The sequence below is a fragment of the Brachyhypopomus gauderio genome, chromosome 15, assembly GCF_052324685.1.
Source record: "Brachyhypopomus gauderio isolate BG-103 chromosome 15, BGAUD_0.2, whole genome shotgun sequence".
NCBI classification, from domain to species: domain Eukaryota; kingdom Metazoa; phylum Chordata; class Actinopteri; order Gymnotiformes; family Hypopomidae; genus Brachyhypopomus; species Brachyhypopomus gauderio.
In genome coordinates this window covers 20907474-20931537 of record NC_135225.1, presented here as the reverse complement: position 1 = coordinate 20931537, position 24064 = coordinate 20907474, and the positions used below count along the sequence as shown (strand labels likewise).

The 24064-nt window shown below is 45.0% G+C and overlaps 1 protein-coding gene across 6 annotated transcripts in view; it reads left to right on the top strand.

The window, feature by feature from the left end:
• Window positions 1-1318: 1318 nt before the first annotated feature.
• Window positions 1319-24064, top strand: part of LOC143476741 (uncharacterized) — a 60442-nt gene continuing 37696 nt past the window's right edge. For 3 of the 6 annotated variants that reach the window (XR_013121377.1, XR_013121375.1, XR_013121376.1), the window contains exon 1: window positions 1319-1503. Coding sequence is in view for 3 of the 6 variants with exons in the window: in XM_076975079.1 (XP_076831194.1) it covers window positions 7969-8616 (648 nt within the window). In the remaining 3 variants the exon portion in view is untranslated. Of the gene's footprint in view, window positions 1504-1540; window positions 1807-7809; window positions 11533-24064 lie in introns of those variants that run through there. The other 3 variants (XM_076975079.1, XM_076975077.1, XM_076975078.1) reach the window with 3 other exon arrangements.

Sequence of the window (24064 nt, the reverse complement as noted above, 5' to 3'; positions counted from 1 at the left end):
GTGCGCACCAGCACGTTAAACTTAATTAAGTTAAATTTTTATACATATATTCGAAATGATTCGACATAATTCGCTTTTATTCACATTATTTAATGGTTGTTTATTTTCAGAACGCCCAATCTTAACGTCTTCACGTTCTCTCATGTTTCGTCCTGGAATTACAAGAGGCTCGTATTTGTTAACTGTTCAGTCAGACAGATATTTGTTGTGAAACGAAGTAATTACAATTTCAAGCATTTTCAAGTACTTTAGCCTAAATTCCAGCACTTTTCAAACCTTTATTACTTTATTCATTTAATGTACAGGACATGTTTTCTTTGAAGGAAGTTTGTTTTTATCTGTTTGCTTGTTGAAAAATGTTTTCACTTGAAATTACTGACAGATCCATAAGAAAGTATTGCTTTATTCATTTAAGCATTAAATAATAAACACTGTGTTAGGTCTTGGTTCAATAGGCTATGTGCAATCATTTCAATGTTTTAATAAACATTGAACCAGTCCGGCCCTCGGCTTGTAGCAAATTTGGTTTTTTGGCCCTCGGTGCATTTGACTTTGACATCCCTGATCTATCAGTAGCTCCACCAATCCACCCAGTTCCTCTCTGCAGGTCCACTGGAGTTTTGGAAAGGCTTCTCCTGCGTGTCTCGACTGCAGGCGGCGCTCCCAGTCCATACTGCACTAGAGAGAATGCAGCTTCCAGCATGGTTTGCATTCCACAAGCACACCATCCTGTCTGTCCACTGGGATGGTGGACTGGTCTCCCATTCTTCAGTAATCAACAGGCTTTTCCTCTTCTGCACATGCATTTTTCAAATTTGATCACATGAAATAGCCAATATCATGACGTCGATTAGTTTGCGTGAATAAATTGTGTGCATGAATTATGAATATGTGACCTCTCGTTAGTACATTGTGACCATGTTAAATTAATTTGTGCATGCATTGAATACACAAAATAAGAGTCCTGTGGATCCCTTCTTGGTAACACAGGCTACACCATTCTGATTTAAACTCATACCTTTAATGTGCTTTGAGGAACCAGAATCATAGCTTCATTTGTAAAATCATTGATGTTACAAATATGTAACTGCATGAATTAAACTAAAACAGAGCAACATGTACATTAAGTAAAACCCAGCTGGGTCGCTTTATTCAGTTTCCATTTGAGTAATGTCAGTTTTTTTCCTAACCCATGAGCAAGATAACATGGAATCGATAAATCATAGCTGAGATATTCTTAATATCTGTGTTCACTAGATTCTGAATACTGACTAGGCAGTGGTTCTTGTGTAGTGTTTTTGTCGTAGGATTCCACAGTATCTGACATCAGTGTTCTTCTCATAACTGCAGTACAGCTATTTTTCTGCTGTATTGTCCCACCCTTATCAACCATCATGTGGTTTGGCTGAGGGCCCAACTTTGAACTGATTCAACACAGAATCGTAACTGCAGAGAATTTGTCATGTTTTCTGAGCTTAGGCTGCGCAGGGTGACACAGAACATGTAAGTCTTTGTCGTTCGATGCTGTACTATGCTGTAGTCAGTGGAGAACCTGTTCTTTTCTGTGAATATTTTGTTTGATCTGTATTGACATTTTTGTGAGTGATCGCCTCACATTGTTCTATGTGTGTTTAATCTTCTCCAGCTGGGCTTGGCTTGCCTGGTTATGCATAACTGCATGCTGAGGGCAGTTTGTGGCTTTGCCAAGCACGGCTGACTCAGAGTCCAGTTGAATTTTACATTACTCAGTCTATTACTGAGGAAAGGACTTGTGTTGGTTAACACCATATTAACAACTTCTATAAGGTAGTAATAATGTTCTTCCTTTATTCTTGCTTTCTTTTGTTCTGACTTTCTTTCACTTAAGCTGGTCACATCACCCTAGCTGTGTCTGATTACAGGATATGTACCTGGATTCTGAGGGTATGGGGTTATGGTGCTCCATCCGGGTGCTTTTTCCACAGTTACAGCTGAAATAGCCTGCCTTCAAGTATTTTTTGTATGTAAATATGTGTATGTAAAACAAGGTATATAAAATTATAATCACATTTTATGGTCCTTGGCTCTGACAGTAACAAGACTCAAAGCGTTGAGCATGTTCATAATGAGCTATTTCATATTACTCAAATGTTTCTCACATTTTCAGATGCTTCTCATCATACATCTCTATCAGTAGGCTCCATTTTGTTCCATTATATTAATTCTAAAAAAGGAAACGGTTCTTATAAATGGAATGAGGTTGACTGGTAATTAAAAACTTCCATATTATATATATATATATATATATATATATATATATATATATATATATATATATATATATATATATATATATATTACAGTAGTTACATACTGTCACCATTTTCAGTATGTACTTTATCACTTATATGAAAAGAGAGCTAGAGAGAATGATTGTCAGGGTGTGTGTTTACGCTCATGTGTTTCATGGGGTGGAAAGCCAGATGGGCTGCATGCATATGGTTGACTGCATCTGCAAGAACGAACAGTTCATAGTGTAGGCGGGTTTCCTGAAAAGCATTGTTGTTTTTAAGTGGTCAAGTCCAAGCCGCAACGATCGGTCCACACCCAGCGACAGCGAGCAGAGCTCACCAAGTCTGTGTCCTCATCTTTTCCGGAAAGGATTGTCAGGGCAGGCCCCAGCGCTGCCCCGCCCATGACCACCAGAGGGCGCTCGCGGTCTACTTCCAGTAGACCTAATCAGCGAAAATGAGATCCAGCTTTCTCGTGCCCTATTTAGGGAGGATAGCTGCCATCGCATCTTCGCTGAGTTGTTTGTTTTCTCCAGAGCAGTCAGCCGGTAACGTTTTTTCTGGTGTTCTCCACGTTGCTTTTTCTCTCTCTTTTCTCTCGAGCTGTTTTCTTCAAGTGTTTCACTTCTGCGCCCGTTTGGGTCCTTCTCAAGTTTTCCCCCGCTGTATTTTTCTCTCGTTTCTCTCTCTCATCGTTTTGGGAAGTTTTTATTTTTCGCCGTTCCATTTTTGGTGAGCTGGCTCTTCCCCCAGTGGTTTTTGTTCCTGTTTTGTTATCGTTCTTTTCGCGTTGAGTATATTTCCGCGTCTCTTTAGTTTCATGGTTTTGCATTTCCTTTGTTTTGTTGCATACATCGCGTTGAGCAGTTCCGCGTTTCTTTTGTTTTTGCACGCTGTTTTTTTCGTAGGCTACTTACCTCGCGTTGAGTTTATTCCGCGTTTCTTTTCTGTTGGTGGTTTTCCTTCGTGCTGCCTACACGAAGACGTTTTCTTTTGTATATTTTTCCCGCAAACGTTTTGCCGGTGGTCTCGGTTTTTTGTTTTGTTTTGTGGTTTTGGCGTTTGGGTTTAATTCAACCCTACACGGTGTATGCGCGTTCGCGTACCAGTAGGCACTCAGTAGGCTCGTTCGCCAATAGTAGCGAGAACCAAGAACGACACCAAGAGCAGCCCATGCAGATAGGTCAGGCCCGATTAGACCCGCTTGAAAGAGAGTCACGGATGCGGGAGGGTCGGTGTCTGTATTGTGGCACAGAGGGGCACAAACGCACCACATGCCCTAGCCTACAGGGAAAAGGGGGGAGTCCGCCGGTAGACGGGAGGCCTTCGGCGGGCCCTTTGGGTTCTCCCCATCCTAACGGTTTGACCCTTCATGCCGCACTGTCATGGCGAGGTTCAGCCGAACAGAGGCTGCTTGCGTTTGTGGACTCAGGGGCGGCCGGTAATTTCATTGACGCTGGTCTGGTTACAGTTCTCGGGGTGCCTTTGGTCCCGCTTAGTACGCCGCTGGCGCTGTGGACGGCAGGTCACTGTCCTCAGGGGGGGTCGCTGACCAGACGGTGCCGTTAACCCTAACTATAGGAGGGCACACCGAACGCGTAGCCCTCTATGTCATTAGGGCCCCCAAAACGCCATTGATCCTCGGCCTTCCCTGGCTGCAACGCCATAACCCAGAGGTAGACTGGCTCAACCTGACGGTCAGTCGCTGGGGCCCTATGTGTAAGGGCTCCTGTCTCCTGGCTCCCAGGACCGGCCATCCCGACAGGCCGCCCGAGGTGATCGACCTGAGCCGGGTTCCTTCCGAGTACCACGACCTGAAGGACGTATTCAGTAAACGCCAGGCGGGTTACCTCCCTCCTCACAGGCCTTATGATATCGCCATCGACCTGCTGCCAGGTACCTACCCTCCCCGGGGTAGACTCTTTTCCCTCGCTGTGCCTGAATGCAAGGCTATGGAGCAGTACATTCAGGAGTCCCTGGCTGCTGGTCTCATTCGGCCTTCCACCTCCCCTGCTGGGGCCGGTTTCTTCTTTGTCGGGAAGAAAGACGGCGGGTTGAGGCCGTGCATTGACTACCGGGGCCTCAATAAGATCACGGTGAAAGACCGTCACCCGCTGCCCCTTATGGCGACCGCATTTGAGTCCCTACAACAGGCCGCAGTCTTCACCAAGCTGGACCTGCGGAGCGCGTACAATCTGGTTCGAGTTAGAGAGGGGGACAAATGGAAGACCGCGTTCATCACCCCATCAGGTCATTACAAATACCTGGTCATGCCGTTCGGGCTAATGAACGCTCCCGCGGTCTTTCAGAGGTTCATCAATGAGGTCCTGAGAGAGGCCTTAGACCGATATGTGTACGTCTACCTTGACGATATATTGATTTATAGCCGCTCACAGCAGGAACACGCCAAACATGTACGTCGGGTTCTCCAACTGCTGTTGGAGAGTCACCTGTACGTCAAGTTGGAGAAGTCTGTGTTTCATGCCAGGGGGATGTCCTTTCTGGGCTTTATAATTTCTCAAAATAAGCTGGCTATGGATCCTGCTAAGACCAAGGCCGTGGCTCAGTGGCCAGTCCCCACAACGCTTCGCCAGGTCCAACGCTTTTTAGGTTTTGCCAATTTCTATAGGCGCTTTATTAAAGATTACAGCAAAACAGCCGCTCCTCTTACCGCTCTGACCAGGAAGTCCCCTGGGCCGTTCACCTGGACTCCTGGGGCACAGAAGGCTTTCGACACCCTTAAGGCGCTTTTCGTGACGGCCCCTGTTCTCACTGTACCTGACCCTGACCTCCCGTTTGTAGTGGAGGTTGATGCCTCTGACGAAGGGGTCGGGGCTGTGCTGTCCCAGAGGACAGGGGAACCACCCAAGCTCCATCCCTGTGCCTTTTTCTCGCACCGTCTTACGCCCGCCGAGTGTAATTACGACATCAGGGACAAAGAATTGTTAGCCATCAAGGCGGCTTTGGAAGAATGGCGGCATTGGTTAGAGGGGGCCAAGCACCCCTTCTTGGTGTGGATGGACCACAAAAACCTGGCCTACCTTCAACAGGCCAAACGCCTGAACCCCAGGCAGGCCAGGTGGTCCTTGTTTTTCAGTCGCTTCGACTTCACCTTGTCCTATCGTCCGGGCTCCAAAAATACCAAGCCTGATGCCCTATCTCGCCAATGAGAGCCGCAGGTTGGTCCTGTGGTCCCTGGTGCCATATTGCCAGCCACCAAGATCATAGCGCCCATTCAATGGGACATCGAAGCGGCCGTCAGACAGGCACTCGTGGCGGAGCCCGATCCAGGAGGTGGGCCACCTGGGCGGCTGTACGTCCCCTCTGACCAACGGAAAGGGGTCATGCAATGGGGGCACTCCTCACTGTTCACCGCTCATCCCGGGTCACGCCGGACCACGGAGTTCATCCGCAGACGGTTTTGGTGGCCCGGTATGGTAAAGGACATTGAAGGCTTTGTGGCAGCTTGTACGGTGTGTACCAGCAGCAAGACCCCTAGGTCCAAGCCCTTGGGGCTCTTGCACCCCCTCCCGGTGCCTTCACGTCCATGGTCCCATGTCTCTATGGACTTTGTGACCAGGCTGCCGGCATCCCGGGGAAACACCGCTATCCTGGTAGTAGTCGACCGGTTCTCCAAGGCAGCCAAGTTTGTGGCCTTGCCCAAATTGCCCTCTGCCCAAGAAACTGCCCGTCTGTTCTTGGAGCACGTGGTGCGGGCTCATGGGTTCCCGGTCGACGTGGTCTCCGACAGGGGACCCCAGTTCACCAGCCGGTTCTGGATGGCCTTTCTCGGTTTACTGGGGGCTAAGGCCAGTCTGTCCTCGGGTTTTCACCCCCAGTCCAACGGCCAGACCGAGAGGGTCAACCAAGATCTAGAACAGACCTTGCATTGTCTGGCCTCCGCTTGTCCGTCATCCTGGGCCGAACGCCTGATTTGGGCTGAGTACGCCCACAACACGCTGTGGCATTCGTCCCTGGGGATGTTGCCGTTTGAGTGTCTCTACGGGTACCCCCCTCCTATGTTTGCTGACCAGGAGGGCGGGGTCGCGGTGCCTGGGGCCTGGGCTCTTGTCAAGCGATGCCGGCTGGCCTGGAAGGGCGCTCGTCGGGCCCTGTTATCTGCCTCGGCCGCCCAACGTCGTCAGTATGACAGGCATAGGCTCCCTGCTCCCTCGTTCCACCCTGGCCAGCGGGTTTGGTTGTCTGCTAAGGACCTGCCTGTCCGTGGGGGTACGCGGAAGTTGGCCCCACGGTACTTGGGGCCCTTTAAGGTGTTACGGCGGATCAACCCTGTTGCTTACCACCTGGAGCTTCCCCCTTCTATGCGGGTGCATCCGGTCTTCCACGTGTCCAAACTCCGGCCGGTCCTGTGTGGTCTTCCTCCGGCACCTCCGCCGCTGGCTCCTCGTATGGTTGGCGGGGGTGTCCGTCGGGTCCGTGGTCGGGAGCCGTTCCTGGTGGACTGGGAGGGTTACGGGCCGGAGGAGCGCAGTTGGGTCCCGGCTTCGCGTATTCTGTGCCCGGACCTGATCCGTGCCTTCCGTCGCGAGAGGGCCACTGCTCTTGGCCCACAGGGTCTCGGGCCTAGGGGGGGGACTCTGTCAGGGCAGGCCCCAGCGCCCATGACCACCAGAGGGCGCTCGCAGTCTACTTACTGTAGACCTAATCAGCGAAAATGAGATCCAGCTTTCTCGTGCCCTATTTAGGGAGGATAGCTGCCATCACATCTTCGCTGAGTTGTTTGTTTTCTCCAGAGTAGTCAGCCGGTAACGTTTTTTCTGGTGTTCTCCACGTTGCTTTTTCTCTCTCTCTTCTCTCGAGCTGTTTTCTTCAAGTGTTTCACTTCTGCGCCTGTTTGGGTCCTTCTCAAGTTTTCCCCCGCTGTATTTTTCTCTCGTTTCTCTCTCTCATCGTTTTGGGAAGTTTTTATTTTTCGCCGTTCCATTTTTGGTGAGCTGGCTCTTCCCCCGGTGGTTTTTGTTCCCCTTTTGTTATCGTACTTTTCGCGTTGAGTATATTTCCGCGTCTCTTTAGTTTCATGGTTTTGCATTTCCTTTGTTTTGTTGCATACATCGCGTTGAGCAGTTCCGCGTTTCTTTTGTTTTTGCGCGCTGTGTTTTTCATAGGCTACTTACCTCGCGTTGAGTTTATTCCGCGTTTCTTTTCTGTTGGTGGTTTTCCTTCGTGCTGCCTACACGAAGACGTTTTCTTTTGTATATTTTTCCCGCGAACGTTTTGGCGGTGGTCTCGGTTTTTTGTTTTATTTTGTGGTTTTGGCGTTTGGGTTTAATTCAACTCTACACGGTGTATGCGCGTTCGCGTACCGCCGCATAAGACCACGAGGTTTATGCGCGTTCACGTGTCCCCGCATAACAAGGATATTATATTAAAAAAACCAAAAGTCAAAGTTTTGGCATTCACTGAAAAATAAGGAAGTATTTTAGAATACGAGATGTTTCTTCTGAAAGTATTCTAACCACATTTAAAAACGTTGTGCTATTTCTATCTTGTTTATACTAATATTTGCATGATCTGGCAGACTGTGGTAATAAACATCTCCCAATGACGACCTTTGCAGCTGCCAGTTGCAAGGAGAAGACCATACCTGCAAACTACAGACACCACTCTAGCAGAGCAACTGGTCCCAGTGCGACACCACGCCTGAAGCTCTGTCATCCTGGGATCTCCACATTTGCAAATGCGTGCAAGGCGATCGCCCGCGGTGCACCTGTTGGGCCTGACGGGCAACGCCACGCTGTTCTGCGCCCTGTGCATGACCCAGATGGCACTCCTGCAGGCAGAATTCATGCTGGTATACCTACACGACGGCAGCCTGCTCGCATGCGCGTGCACGCGGGAGCCGGAGGCGTGCGCCACTGTGGACTCCAGCGAGTGTGAGTGCGACGAGCGGCCGTTCCGCGCGCACCAGGGGCCCGTGAGCGCGAGGACGCTGACCGTGTGGTACTCGTCACCGCTGGACGCGGCGCAGCTGCTGAACAACTCGGAGGTGCGCCACCTGGCGCTGGTCATGTGCAGCGCAGCCCAAGGCCACTCACCACCCTCCGACTATTTCATGGTGCGGAGGCTGGAGAGGCTAACCGTGTCGTACCCGGCCCGGGGGACGGGGCACGACGTGGTGCTGGGCAGGGACATGGGAGCACCGTACCACGAGGAGGCCAGGATAGCGATCATTCACACTCCTCTGCTGATGTGGACGAGCGGGCTGAAAGGGTACACCGTGAAAACCAGCGTGGACAGCTCTGGCTCGATGCCCTTCCCCAACCTCTTCATGTCTCATGACGGACTCCCGGAGATGTCCAGTATATTTGTTACTTTTCTGTACTGAGCAGCTTTTGATGTGGATGTAGAAACACCCCGAACAACAGAACTGACTCCTAACTTACATTTACATTTTCATTGTTTAGACAAATTGTAGAAGAGCATTCTCTGCAACGCACAAACAAATGCAATTATTAAAACTAACAATGCTTACAGTTTAAGTTGGATAGTTGATCTGCATGTGTGTCTTTTTGTGTTTGGCTAACAAAGAAACACGCACTTAGTTCACACATGCCAGTCTTGTAAAGTCAAACACCCTAAATACAAATTCAGCAGTTTCCTCCGCAGGATGCCGAGACTCTCAGAGATAGGGTGAGAAGTTCGGTAATCCTGGAGAGACTCTAAGAAAAGCTCCTCCATGAACCTCAGAACACCTCAGTAAATGTGTTGCCACAATGCATACATCAAGAAGGAGTATATGTTAAGGGTATACGGTTAACTAAAATCCCTTAGGCAGAATATCTAGTCTAAGCGGGTTGTAATAGCGTAGTTTATTTGACATAATTTAGGCAAAACGTATCTACCGTTTTGTTAGACGGATTGAATCCGTGTATCATTCGTTCATTTGATATTCAACGACGAACGCAGCCTGAAGCTGTAAGCACAGATTGGCCTGTCGTATAGAGACCGTCCACAAGGTGGCAGCATTGCTCCACGTTGTAACGGAGATTTTCGTTTCCTGAGCGGAACGGGCCTACGAAGGATGAGATTCAAAACTGGGACAACTCCTTCAAAAATGTCGACAAAGAAGTGATGCACGGTGAGGCTGATACGCCCTATAAAATGTTTGGGTTTTGCATTGTTTTATTATTCACTTTTATTATTGCATTATTTATTGTTATTATATTTTTATTATTTTAATAGTTCGTTGTGCTTTTTCCCTTTTGCAATTCACATGTTACACCTGTACTTTCTGCTATTAACCCTTCCAAAGTTTTCTCACAGGTAGGCTACATGGTAAAATCGCGTTCATAGTGTTTTTAGTATATTCAAAACTATTTCAAATTCTTTTAAACTATGCGAGGGAAGAAAGAATACGCATTTTTCAAAATCTGTTTTCGGGTTCAACCTACACAAGTATCTTAAAACGGAAGAACTGCAGTATTTTCAGTTTTTATGTCCTACAGTTTATGCGAAGAGTATTATGAGTCGGAGTCCCTAAGTAAACAGCGCAGTAGCAATGTGATCAGGGTTCAAGTACCAGAGCGACGTTCAAATCGCTTTCAGCAAGACAGATGTTGGCATTTACAATTAATAATCTACTCTGGGAATTAAATGGAACCTGTTCAAAACACACATATTGCAATTAACAGAGACCAATTAACAACTCTAAACTTAGATTTTTACAAGCACACTTAGGAGTGCATGAGGGAAAAAAAGGTATTAAAGTTAGGACAAGTTGACCGTGCTGAAGCGCGCCAGCACACGTTGTGATTCTCGTACAGACATCACATGGGCTGACACCTGCCGAACAGCCAGATAAGAAACGGCAAATTAGGTCTATTTTAGCCTCGGGATGATATAGTTGACCTTACTGGTGTGCAGCCAATAGCGGATTGAAAGGGAGGCGCACAGACTGCGTCTGTACCTCACACCAAACTGCCCTGGCCAACGCCCCCCCTCTGAAAGCTGTGGTAGTCTATAAAAATCAGCCTTTGATCTCCTCACCGGCAGTTTACCACTAAAACATTTTTATAATCAGCCTTTATTGTTCATCCGCTCCTTGAGGGAGATGCGCCCATGTTCATATTTTAAAAGGGCAAATCAACCATAATTCAGTTTATAAACTGCGGTAGGCCTGGCGAATGCACGGATGAATATTCATGAGCCTCCCTCAAGCTGCCACGGCACTGTGATTCATTAGGCATATGTAAATATCACTCACTTTAATTGCCCCTAAACTGACTCAACATAATGTTGTCATTAGCAAATTATTACTTATTTGTGAAACTAATGGTACAGTATGGCACGCATGCTAAATCCCCACATATATGATTGCAATTATGGGGCCCTTTTCTCCAAGGCTGTCTGTGTGATGTGTGGTGCCTGATGGATTGTGGGCCCTGTCGGTAGGATGATAGTGACCGATCTTAGAGAGGATGCGTTGCTGTGTTGATGTGCCAACAATGAAACAAACTGGCTGGGCTCCGTAGGCCACCGCCATCACACATACAGCAACATCTCCAGAGCATCTTAACATCAGTCTCCCTCTCGCCAGTGTACGTGACAGGTTTGTTGTGGCAAGATCCTCTTTTTCACGGAAAATGTGAACGAAATTCTCATTTAAATACTGTATACTTTTGGCTAATGTGGATAGGCGGCTGTGAATTATTATCACCAATCTCTTGCAAGGAAACATGGTTTACACTAATATTTAATATACGAAAATCTATTTCATAAAAAGGGAAACGGAAAAAGACAGTTCGATTAATGAACTTGTAAGAACACAAAAAAATTATCTATTAAAACCCTTTCGGTAAACTTGATACGCTTACATTGAACAGAACATGAACAAATAATTGTAGGATAATAAGCCTTTCAAATGTCCCTTCAGCTGAAATAGTTTAATATATAGTTTGTAGTATTAATAGTTTGTACCATTAACTCAGTTAAGCTTGCTCAGTGTTAATAACAGCAACAGATATAATTATTTGAAAATATACTGACTGACAGACTGCATAACAGAATTTGTGCATTGTTAACCTGGGGATAAACATACATCTTAGCTACTTGATTTTAATGTATTAGAAATTATTAGACACTAACATTGAAATAATTAAGCACTGCAGGATACTGCATTAAAAGCTGTTCTGAATCAAACAGAAACCTATACTTAACTATTCTTAACTATCTTAACTATACTTAACTATACTTAACTCTCTACTTTTTCTCTGTACCAGATTTAAATGAAATGAAATATCAATAAAATACCATTTCTCAGTTACAGGTTCTTCCTCGTTTTCTTTTATTCTTAAATAGCAATTTGTTCTTTTTATTTAATCTCTAAAAGTCCTACGGAGAAAAGCAGAAAGCAGAGTGTTTATTAGCAGGCAAAACTGTGGTGAGTGGACTGACAACTTCATCCTTCATAATGTACTTCAAACAGCTCGTGATCTTAGACATTCTACATCAAATGCAAGGAAACTGATATAATAAATTTAATATTGACTTTGAAAGACGCCTTTCTCTTCAGGGCATTCAGCATTCTAATGATGTAGAATGTGTAGACCTAGCTCAGGAGGTAATTAAGAAGTCCTTCTCAGCACTCGTCACAGGCTGAACATGGATCTGTTTAGTAGTCAGAGCATGCACTCACAGGTTCATGGCAACAGCCATGCTGCTGACCTCACCAGATCCCAAACCTGTAATTGGTGGCGTTTTTGAGCAATTCAGATGGGAATTCAGTGTTGCCCTCGTTGAGGATGCTGATGTTTCTTTATTGGCCTTGCCCAGCCGGTCTCGGGTCTCATCTACACCCTTCCTATTATCTGGCACCCCTCCCCTGTCCACTCCAGCCCTGACTCCCCCTACAACAACCCACCCCCCCCCCACCCCCCCCCCCCCCATCCAGAACATGCAAATCTTTTACAACCCAGCAATTAAGCTGTTTGGAGTTTTTTATGGGGCCAGTTGCGCTGAGCGGAACAACAACCATGACAAAACAGGAGCCAAATGAAAAAAAAGAAAAACGAAAAGAAAAGTGAAAGGGCGGGTAGAGGGGGAGAGGAGGGAGGGGCGCTAATAAAGTAACGTGATGGATGAGTTTTTTCCCCAAAGACTTCCACACCATGTAAATTGGCCCAGACAATGCATTATGGATAAGGCGTTTGAGATTATAGCTTGTTAATGCGCGTGTGTGTGTGTGTGTGTGTGTGTGTGTCCCGCACATTCACCCTCCTACCCATGTCTCTGCCGACCCCTCTGTTTGCGTGCAGGCAGGGACATGGTCACCTCATTGTTAGGGCATGCGGGTATTTAGGTGCAGATGGGAAGAGGGCTAGGGGGTTCTTCACTGCAATCTGCTAGATGCCGCTGTGAAAGCCCTTGAGCCCCGCGTGAGAACCGGAGAGTGCAATGCAGTTGTTACCCGTCCTTGCAGTGGTGCACGCCTGCACACCACATTCCAGAATATCCTCTGCTTCAAGTGCACCTGACTCAACCCACCAGCTAAATTAGCAGCATCATCTTGAGGTTAACATGTGTGTGTTAGAGCAGGCAGTGTACCAAAAGGTGCAGAGCACCAGGTTTGGGGAACGGTGTGATACAAGAGTCATCCGGTGCATGTGCGTGTGTGTCTCAGTGCAGAAAAGGCTGTCGAGGTCTCTGCAGGGGACAGGGCTGCAGGGGACAGGGCTGCAGCCATATGCCTCTGCCTTGTGTCCTCCCTCCGATCAGACCCTGGCCAGGGTCGTGCAGACCTCCTGTCCATGTAGACTGCAGGCCATCTGTTTAAGGGTGAGCTTTTCTTCCAGTGCATGGTGGGGTGTGAAGTGGGATTATGGATGCTCGGGTCCCTTTAGAGAAATAGATGGATGGTGCCCCAAAGATTACAGTGGGGTCACACACATTGTTGCGTGGCTAATGGTTGCGGTTGGGATTATGGTCCAAACAGTGGCCAGTGGATCAGGACTTCAAAGGCACACACGACACAATAGCAGCCCCTCCATATCTTCATCTGAAGTGCCTTGATAATACCCCAATAAGGATGTCACATTTTTACAGAAAGAGCTATATGGAATACAAGAAGGAAAATGCTTCTCTGTTACATTCTCAAATTGTCAAAAACATTTCCTGAAGCAAGCTTTTGTCACCCATTGGAACTCTGAAAAAAAAAAGCCCATAAGAAAGCATGAATCTCTAAGGATCTCTTACCTTCTTATACCTTGCTAAAATGTCATAGTAAAAGTTTTAAAATCAGTAAAAAGTTTTGGGAAAACTAACGGAGTAAGAATACCTATCTCTTTAATAGCCTATTAAAGTACTATTATCTGCATTATTAACTTTAATTACTAGAATGTAGCTTAATGATTGGTTAATACTCTAGTACAGCAGTATTAGCAAAACTATGTCTTTAAGACCGGTGCGTAAGAATTTGTGTATTTTCACGAGCTCTCGCTTAGTGTCATAAATGGCTATTAGCGTGATGATTTTTTGGGTACCAGACTGCTTCGCCTGACACTTCCTGCTAATGTTGAGATGGTGTTGGTTTGATGGAATTGGTGCACCATATGCTAGCAGAGTCAAGACACCCTCGTTTGCCCAAGCAACCTCGCTGTATGTCTTAATGGTGGCATCGTTTGGCTTGTTTATCTAATGCGACTGTTAATGTAATTTATTGCATTGTTTCATGGTGCTAGCTCCAACACTGCATGCTAAGGAGGGAGGCATAAGATATGCTAATGCCTCGGTCGACCCAACTTTTGTAGCAGTAAAACAAAACATTTGCATTTGATAGAGCACATAATAAATCGGTTATTAGCATTTTAAATGCATCATAAGAAAAGATGTCGGGGGGGGGGGGGGGGGGGGTGATGTGCACTGTCGGTGAGGTAAATGTACAGCCACATGTCATAATCCTATCCCCACTACCCATAATTCAGCAGCAGTCAATGACACTAAACATCTGAGAAACTTTATGTTCAAAAGTCTTACACTTTATATAGTATGAGAGCATAGGAGGTCGTCCAAACTTTTAACAGCCTCCTGCTATGAGCCATGATGAAATATACATGATGAAATATGGCAAATCCATGTAAGAAAGCAAAAGGATTTATAAGGAGTAAAGTTCTGTTATTTCTTAAACATCCTCAGCAGCAGGCTATCGGATGTGCCTTTCACACATGGTGTGACCTCCAGTAATTTGGCCAATTGAGCAGTTAGTGTTTAGCTAGCCAGGCAACCCAATCTGCATGATAAATGTGGAGGTGGTCTACATCTGTTAACTATGCTAGCTGAAAAAGAATGAATTGACAGGCAAAGCAAGAGACTCTAAGTAGGCCTGAAGAACGCATAGGATGCCATACAGATGGCCGAGCTAAAGTACCAATCTAATCCCCTGGCATTATTCTCCGAACTCACCCAAATGTTGTTATTGTTTATCTATCTATAATCCATTTACCCACACACCAACTGAACATGTTTTTTAATACAAAGCAACATATGGCTATTTATTTATTTGTAGACAGTATTGCTCTTGTATGCCTTTTTGTGCCATACACATTGTCCATACCCCCGACTACTGTATCCAAAAATATCCTTCTTGGAGTTTGTTCAAATATAACAGCTAGCGCAGTACTGACTGTACAGTGAATGTGTGGCTGCACGGGTGAAGTCTGTGCGGCAGTCAGAAGCGATTCGCTATCATGGCGGAGGCATGCTGTTCATGCCACCCTCCTCCTATTACTATGGTAATGAGGCTAGCGTGACAGGTGGCCTTACAACCAACACAATTAACTTCCTCCATTAGCTGATGGGCTAACAAAACCAGAGGAGCTTCTAGGAGAACACAGTCCCTGGTGTGAGAGGCAGCATCACACTGTTTATGGTGGTGTGTTAGTGGGTGGGGACGAGTGATCCTTTTCGATATCCTTAAATTACCCCGTGGTAATTATCACTTGGGAAAATTGCCCCTTTCTCCTATACCTAACTCCTCCACACTGACATGTGGGGTGTGAGGCTTTTGATAGGCCCAAGGAGGTTCTGTGACCCAGGAAGAAGTTACGCTATATATCTTTTACTTATTCAGGCTTTAGCAAGTTCCTTATTGTTTAACGGAGCACACAAACACTCTTTGTTCAAAATGCCCCAAGGGAATGCTAATTTTACCATTTAAAACATCTTATTTTGGTTTGATCCTGAAAGGTTTCTTTGAATAAAGATCATAGGTAATAGGCAGTAGCTGCCAAGTAGACATACAATTTAAATATAAAATATATATTTTAATATTTGATCATGTGTTGTGTTGGAGAGGAATGATGTTTATATGTCTGCTTCTTGCAAGGATGCATCCTAATGGTGTATGTTGCAAATAAGGCACCTCTGGTGCACATTTGAATTTCAGTATGATTTCCATTAAAATAAACTAGGCAATTAACTTTAAAAAAGAATGCCCAAAGAATTGACAAAATTATAATTTTATGATCTATTATAGCAAATGTAAACAAGAGTTTTATCAGTATTCAGTTGCTTTTAATATGGCATTTTCAGTAATAAATAAATGTCTTAGTAGGTTTCTGAAACATGTCTTGAAAACATGTCTGTAAATGAAGCTGAGATTGAGTTTGTCTCAGAAAGAGACTACGCTCTAAAAAGACGTGAATGACCATTCAGTTATTTACCTCATAAGGCTAAAGTGAAGATGCCCTACCAAGTAACAGGTGGGGGGAGGGGCACCCCTACTCCAACCTACATTTTTACTTCCAGGTATTAAAATGTGTCACAGGTCTCTCCACACCTGTGCGTCCCATTAATACTACCTACCACTAGTTTACAATTAGCATTACACAGTGGACTTGAGTACCACTCTCCACTCGCGCTGTGGTTGCTCTCACTAGCTCTAGTGAATCTTTTACTGCCTAGTCTACACCTTGTGTTTGTTTGTGGAGTTTTTAATAAAGTTAAAATCAACTTGGACTTAAATGGAAACATTAAAACAGACAAGAATGTTGTAACATTTCAATTAATATTTTACCAGTTTCTCAAAACACAGGGACCACAGTGGTAGAGCTAATAAGATATTTAAATTCCACTGGTAAGTCTCATTGGGGTTTAATCTTTGATGGTTTGTTGATACGTCTGTCACCAGAGGGCTGAGTGGTGATACTGATGTTCCTTCTGTTCTGTTCCCTCCTATTTTATTTAGCAGCCCAGTAGTTGCTTTTCCTTTTCATTTCAAAGCCAAGTGTTGCTTTTTTCACTGCATTTGACAAGGATTTGAAATGCTTGTTGGAGGAAATGACTCCTCACCCCTGACCTTATTTCCTTCAGCGAACTGAAAATAGATGTGGCTATAAAACCTCTGCATCACACTTCTACATGACAAATATTGATCGTGCTGCCATTCGGGCAGCTTCTATTGCCTGTTCAGAATATATGATCTTGTTTCTTTCATAAGCTTCAACACTAGCAGTACAAGCGTCGTACAGTCAGTTCCACACTGCATGCCACCTTGATTGCTGTGTACCATAGGACCAAGTCTGTCTGACATGTTGTAGTAGCAATGTCACAAGCTATTTTCCCAAGTACCATTCACGTTTCTGAGCCACCTGCAAAAAGCAACCATTGGATGTATTTGATGTTTTGGAGGTTGATCTGCTTCCATAATTGATGTACATTTCCTGACATTTTTTGTGGGAAAGCATTTGTGTTCACATCTCTTCCAAGATTGGTGTGTCTGCTGTTTGTGAAGTCTAATGCCCTTGCACGAGGCTCATATTGTGTGTCCTTAATGTGTCTTAATGATGCCGGTTCTTGACAAACAAGGCAAGCAGGGTCTTCTCCCTACAAATGCGTCAGATTCCTGGGCTGTGGGTCGGAGGTCACAAGTGGCTCTGATGATTTATCCCTCTATTTCCCACATCTCATGAGAGTTGAAATTCTACTTCTGCTTGGCCATTGAGACTGTCACGGCGTGTCACTCCAGTCCACAAACGTTCTCTTCTGCACTTATGTTTCCTCATGACAAGCCCAAACTGGCCCATGTTGGACTTGACTAACCACACCTCTGAAGTGGTACAACATGTGCATACCCCCTCTAATGCACAACATGGGTCAAACATGACACACATTCATATCCAGTGATATTTAATGCTTTTGAAATCTATTCATTTTATAGTAGAATGTTCCAAGTATTCATTAAATATCTTGTTTTTGATTTCTGCTGTTCAATATTTTCATTTTTACTTTAATACTTGAACTATGTATAAAAATAGTTTTTATATTAGTACATCAGATTTAAAAACATGGGTCAAAAATTACCCTTTCATCTAAGTGTGATATAAAATAAAGTAACATAATAATATAATAACTAGTTTTAGTAGTTACTTTAGTAGTGAATGGGGCCAAACATGTATTTAGTTTTTGCAACATATTTGTAATTTTGTCAGGTTTTCAGAGTGGCGACCCAAATGCAGACACCATAGGCAGAGGGAATTTAAATGAAGCATCTTCAACATAACCAAGGGTACAGGCAACATCCAATGTGGCTGGGGTTTGTTTTTGTAACCCACATCTTCCCACTGCCTCAAGCACATGCTGTTGGAGTCTGGGTGTGTCCTCCATGTACCTGTGGCAGGACAAGCTCCATGATGAATAGCCACCATGCAACATTCACACCACCCATATCACCAGGGTGTTGTGCAGGTGAATTCACACCACCCATATCACCAGGGTGTTGTGCAGGTGAATTCACACCACCCATATCACCAGGGTGTTGTGCAGGTGAATTCACACCACCCATATCACCAGGGTGTTGTGCAGGTGAATTCACACCACCCATATCACCAGGGTGTTGTGCAGGTGAATTCACACCACCCATATCACCAGGGTGTTGTGCAGGTGAATTCACACCACCCATATCACCAGGGTGTTGTGCAGGTGAAGTTGGTGTAGACATTGAGGATGGAAACACCCACCATGTTGTACTAGAGAACCACAGACCTCCTCAAGGTTCAACAGTTAGTAAATAATAATTACTTGTGACCTTCTTACAAGTAATGTACTCACCCTCAAGGTAACCTAAACCTAATAAAATAATACAGTATGTACAATTGTCTTTCCCAAAGATCATCAAAATATTTTCTAAAGTAATGTTAGAACAATTGAAAAAACAATACTTGTGTGATGGGAGCTGTGCTGAGCTATGAAATGGTAAATGCATGTGGGTTGTGTCTCACCCATGTGTGTAAACTTGCTGTGCTTCTTCATAAAATAAGAAAGGAAAATAAAAATTAAGATTTGTGCAAAACAAAAACAAGATATTTACAGCATACTTGGCCAAACATGACCAACACTCAGCCAAACATGAAGTAACATATGTCACGGTGAGGCGGCCCCCTACCGGTCGCCTCCGTCCACAACGGCTGTTGTTGTTGTTGTTTTGTGACGTCGTGTGCGTCCCTCAGGTGGGCGGAGCCCGTGATCCGTCTCACCTGAGGGTCGTTTGTTTGCCTATATATGTCTTGTCTTTGTACCAGTGGACCGCTGGTCATTATATTCTTAATTCGAATCTATTCAGGGGTTTTTGGTTTGCGCACTTCATTAAACCATCCTTTTTCCCTGAGACTTGGCGTGATCGTTCCTTTTTGTTCGCACACCCCGCCCGTCACAACATACTGTAGATAATAAATGCAGGTCCTTTTAGATCCATGTTGTGTATTAGAGGGGTTGTGATACAAAAAGTATTTTATTCATAAAGTAATAAATGAAAAAATAAATTAAGGATGTATGATGATCAAAAACAAGTTAATTGAGGAATACCTTGAATGCTGAATGATTAAATGAATTTATTGTAAAGAAAATGAAAATGAAAACAGCCGGGTCACTTTTGACCCATGTTGCGCATTAAAGTTAATCAGTGTTACAGTTTTTTTCAACTGTTTACACACATTTTCCAAGATCTGTGTCTATTTTTCAAAACTCTACACACAAAACTCACAATTGCTCACACAAAATGCAAAATGCCACACAACAATCTCCAGCAAAATGACACACAACATTTAAAATGTCATAAACACATCTCAAAAGCAAGCACTGACATCACATTGCCAACACCTTTGTCATAATATGACATTTTGGATTCATCATGTACACACTGTTGATCAAAACCTAAAGCTCTTCTTTCATTCAAGGGATTCTATGTTATACAAAAGTGCAGAGAGAAGGTGAAATACTCGCAACACAGTTTTCAAACCCAAAATATTTATTTTTTCCAAATAATTTGCTGCTGTTACAATATTTGTACAGTGCAGAAAAAAAATTCCAACCACCACATGAAGTTGGACAGACACCAAACACATGTCTGAAAAAGTTGGGGGGTGTTGGCTGTGGTGAGGGTATGGGTTGGGGGGTGTTGGCTGTGGTGAGGGTATGGGGGGTGTTGGCTGTGGTGAGGGTATGGGCTGGGGGGTGTTGGCTGTGGTGAGGGTATGGGCTGGGGGGTGTTGGCTGTGGTGAGGGTATGGGGGGTGTTGGCTGTGGTGAGGGTATGGGCTGGGGGTGTTGACTGTGGTGAGGGTATGGGGGGTGTTGGCTGTGGTGAGGGTATGGGCTGGGGGGTGTTGGCTGTGGTGAGGGTATGGGGGGTGTTGGCTGTGGTGAGGGTATGGGCTGGGGGGTGTTGGCTGTGGTGAGGGTATGGGGGGTGTTGGCTCTGGTGAGGGTATGGGCTGGGGGTGTTGACTGTGGTGAGGGTATGGGGGGTGTTGGCTGTGGTGAGGGTATGGGCTGGGGGGTGTTGACTGTGGTGAGGGTATGAGCTGGTCTGTGGTAAGGGTATGGGCTGGTCTGTGGTGAGGGTATGGGCTGGGGGGTGTTGGCTGTGGTGAGGGTATGGGCTGGGGGGTGTTGGCTGTGGTGAGGGTATGGGTTGGGGGGTGTTGTCTGTGGTGAGGGTATGGGCTGGGGGGTGTTGTCTGTGGTGAGGGTATGGGCTGGTCTGTGGTGAGGGTATGGGCTGGTCTGTGGTGAGGGTATGGGCTGGGGGGTGTTGGCTGTGGTGAGGGTATGGGTTGGGGGGTGTTGTCTGTGGTGAGGGTATGGGCTGGTCTGTGGTGAGGGTATGGGCTGGTCTGTGGTGAGGGTATGGGTTGGGGGGTGTTGTCTGTGGTGAGGGTATGGGCTGGTCTGTGGTGAGGGTATGGGCTGGTCTGTGGTGAGGGTATGGGCTGGTCTGTGGTGAGGGTATGGGTTGGGGGGTGTTGTCTGTGGTGAGGGTATGGGCTGGTCTGTGGTGAGGGTATGGGCTGGAGGGTTGAGTGTGGTGAGGGTATGGGCTACTGTATGTCCTCTCTTGCTAAACACTGAGGGAAGAACCTCCTTGTGTGGCGCATCCATCCTTGAATAGAGGCAGCATCAATGTCACCACACGCTTCCTCCATCGCCTCAAGAAGTGGAATATGAGCATGAGGACGACGATCATCTACCCGCCAGCGCCAGGTGGAGAAGAACTCCTCAATTGGAATGAGAAAAGGTGAATATGGAGGCAGGTACAGAACAGAGAAGTGAGGATGGGTCACAAACCAGTTCTGGACCAGATGTGCCAGATGAAAACTGACATTGTCCCATATGAACACAAAACTTTGTTGATCTAGATTCTGCCGACCTTGGACAAGAATATTGAGAATTGCATCCAGAAAAGATATGATGTGAGCAGTGTTGTAAGGACCAAGTGTTGCATGGTGATGAAGGACACCATTATTGGTAATGGCAGCACACATTGTAATGTTTCCCCCACATTGTCCTGGGACATTCACAATGACCCTTTGACCAATGACATTTCTCCCCCTTCTCCTGGTCTTAGTGAGGTTCAAGTCCACCTCATCTATATAAATATACTCATGGTGGACATTTGCATCTGCATCCATCTCCAAAATTCTCTGTAAGAGACAAGAATATATATTTGCACACATGTGCACAACCCAAAAATCTTGATATGTGCAAGTCTAATATACTGGAATTAGTTTTGCATACATACATTCACAAAGTCATGATGCAGGTTCTTCACTCTGATGCTGTTCCTTTCAAATAGGACCCTGTATAGCTGCTTCATATGTAAGTGATTATTCTGCAGGACACAATGGACAGTGGACAAGCTTAGTGTGTCCATGTTATGGAAAACAGTTGCATCGTTGACTATGTGGTGCTGGATCTCATGGATTCATGGTTCAAAACAGACATCTTGACATTTGACCTATTTATAGGCCTATACTTAGCCAATGATTGGTTGGTGTTCAATAAAGTAATGAGTGCTTACACATATGAGGAGTGGGATTGAAGCACTGGTGATTTAGTGTGGCATTTAGATAGGTTGTGTTTGAAAGATGAAATCAAGTAACTTCCTGTTTGATCTTTGTGTGTTAGGTAGAAACTTATGTGTAGAGTTTTGCAAAATGTGTGTTTGGAAATTGAAAACTGAGTCAGACACTGAGAGTTAGTGTATGGTTTTGCAGATTTGGTGTGGGGTTATGGTGTTTGAAGGGCATGTTTAGAAAATTGTGTGAGAAGAAAAGATTTAGTGTGTAAACAGTTGAAAAAAAACTGTAAACAATGTTAATTTCAGTAACGCTGCTGCTGAGAATCATTTAAATCTGAAATTAGGATTGCTAAATATATATATTCCTGTCATCTAAAGCACTAATGAAATTATTACCGATCATAATCTATGCATGCTTTGCTTGACGGAAACCTGGACCTGACCAGACAACTATATGGCCCTAAACAAAGCTTCTCCCTCTGGCTATAGATATGTTCATAACCCCCGTCCAAATGGTCGCGGAGGTGGTGTCGCAACACCAGTGTGTGACGGTGGGTGCAGCGCGAAGGACGAGACACAGAATCCCTCGATGGCAGCAAACGTCACGTTTAATAAAGACGTGTATTGCGCAATAGCGCACGATAAACACTAACACATTCAGCACAACGTGCAGACATAGACAACGACGAGCACAGGACACTGCGCGAGCGCACATTAAATAGACAAACCACATTAGCCCTACGTGATTACGAGACGATTCACAGGTGAGACACATTATTCACACGACATAGCCCTCACCACAGAGTTCACTGACGCAGACAAAGCACGTGGACAACGTTGACACACGCCCAAAAGGGAGGGGCCGGGGTCCTCAACGTGACACAGTGGGGAACCGTCAGGGCCCTCTACACCCTCTCAGAGGGCCTAAAAATATTCTTAAAACATAAATATATATAATACAATTTATCCAATTTTATTTTTCTACTTACAGTTTGACAATCGACATCTAAACAATTACAAAAATATAAGCAAATAAATTATTCAACCGTGTCTATTCAATCTGTGTTGGAAGATGAGAGTTTAAGTCCCTATCAGGACTGTGATGCCCGCTGTTCGTTTACAGAGGATCTGGCAGTTATAATTCAGCGCAATACCAGTTTCAAATGACAGTAAAATTGACCAATCATATCTTCCCTCTTAGTGGGCGGGCTTAACTGTATGATAATTTCCGCCCGCTGTGGCGACGCTAGCTGACGTTAGCGTACCACCGATAGCTAGTTTCGATTCATTCCTTTGATGCCTCATGCACGTTGTTTACATATTCCACTTCCGAGGAACACGGAGCTGTGAACCTTATTTTGTTGGAGCCTTATTTTGCTTAAGAAGTTATCTAGTACAGATATTATTGTTTATAGCGTTTCTAAAGCTGTACTGTCATCTCAGTTTTTTTTCTTTATTGCAGTTAATTAGAAGATTAGGAGAGGAAACAATTAATTTTTTTGGGGGGGGGGAGCGGGCCCAGGTTCAATGGTCATGGTTCGCTACTGCGCAACACTATAGGACTCTGATATAGGCGACTCTCAAAGATCAGCCTTCAAGTTGAAATCTTTTGAAAATCTCATTTTTACTGTATCAAATTTATCATCAACCAATAAAATGACATGGTTGTTTATGTTAATTACAATTTACCACAACCCTGGTCCACCATTTTATATATATATATATATATATACAGATAAAAACGGTCTGCAAGCGAGTTCAATTTAATTAGTGGTGGGCCGTTATCGGCGTTAACGCCGTTAACGGCCCACCACTAATTATAATATATGTCATAATAATATAGACTGTTTTACCACTCCATAGGATGACTAATGGAACTAGCTATACGTTAAATAATAGTTAGTTAGATACCTAGCTAGTGTTAGCTGGTGTCACCTTACCCTGGTATGAGTGAATTAATTCTTCAACAAACAATTTGTAGCCTCTATTCAACTTGGAACCCTTCGTTATTGAATGTACTCCAATGATCCTGGAAACGTCTTTAAAATTCTCAGCAGCGATGACAGGGATGTAGTAAATACACAGTAAATGCGGTGACGTATTTCCGCTTTGTTGTGAAAAGGGCCTATGGGTATCGCTTAGAATGTAGTGGGTCCTACGTATAATTGTAGTGATACTTCATGTGATGAATCAAACACAGAGGCATGTGAAAGATCCTTGAGCATGGGATTTATGGGGAAATGGCGAGAGGGTGATCCAGATTAACAGTCCAAGATCAATACCAGAGGACAGGAAACCGGGCAGAGGCGCAGGAGAGCAAGACGGGAGGGTAAATCCAGAAACACTCAAAAGATCGAAAAGGTCAAAACACGAAAGATAACGCAGGTAAGGAGGAGAAACACTCGGTATGTACACACAGGAGTCGATGCAATACTTCACACTGAATGTTCTGTGGGAATGGTTGATATAGGGCCAATAATGAGAT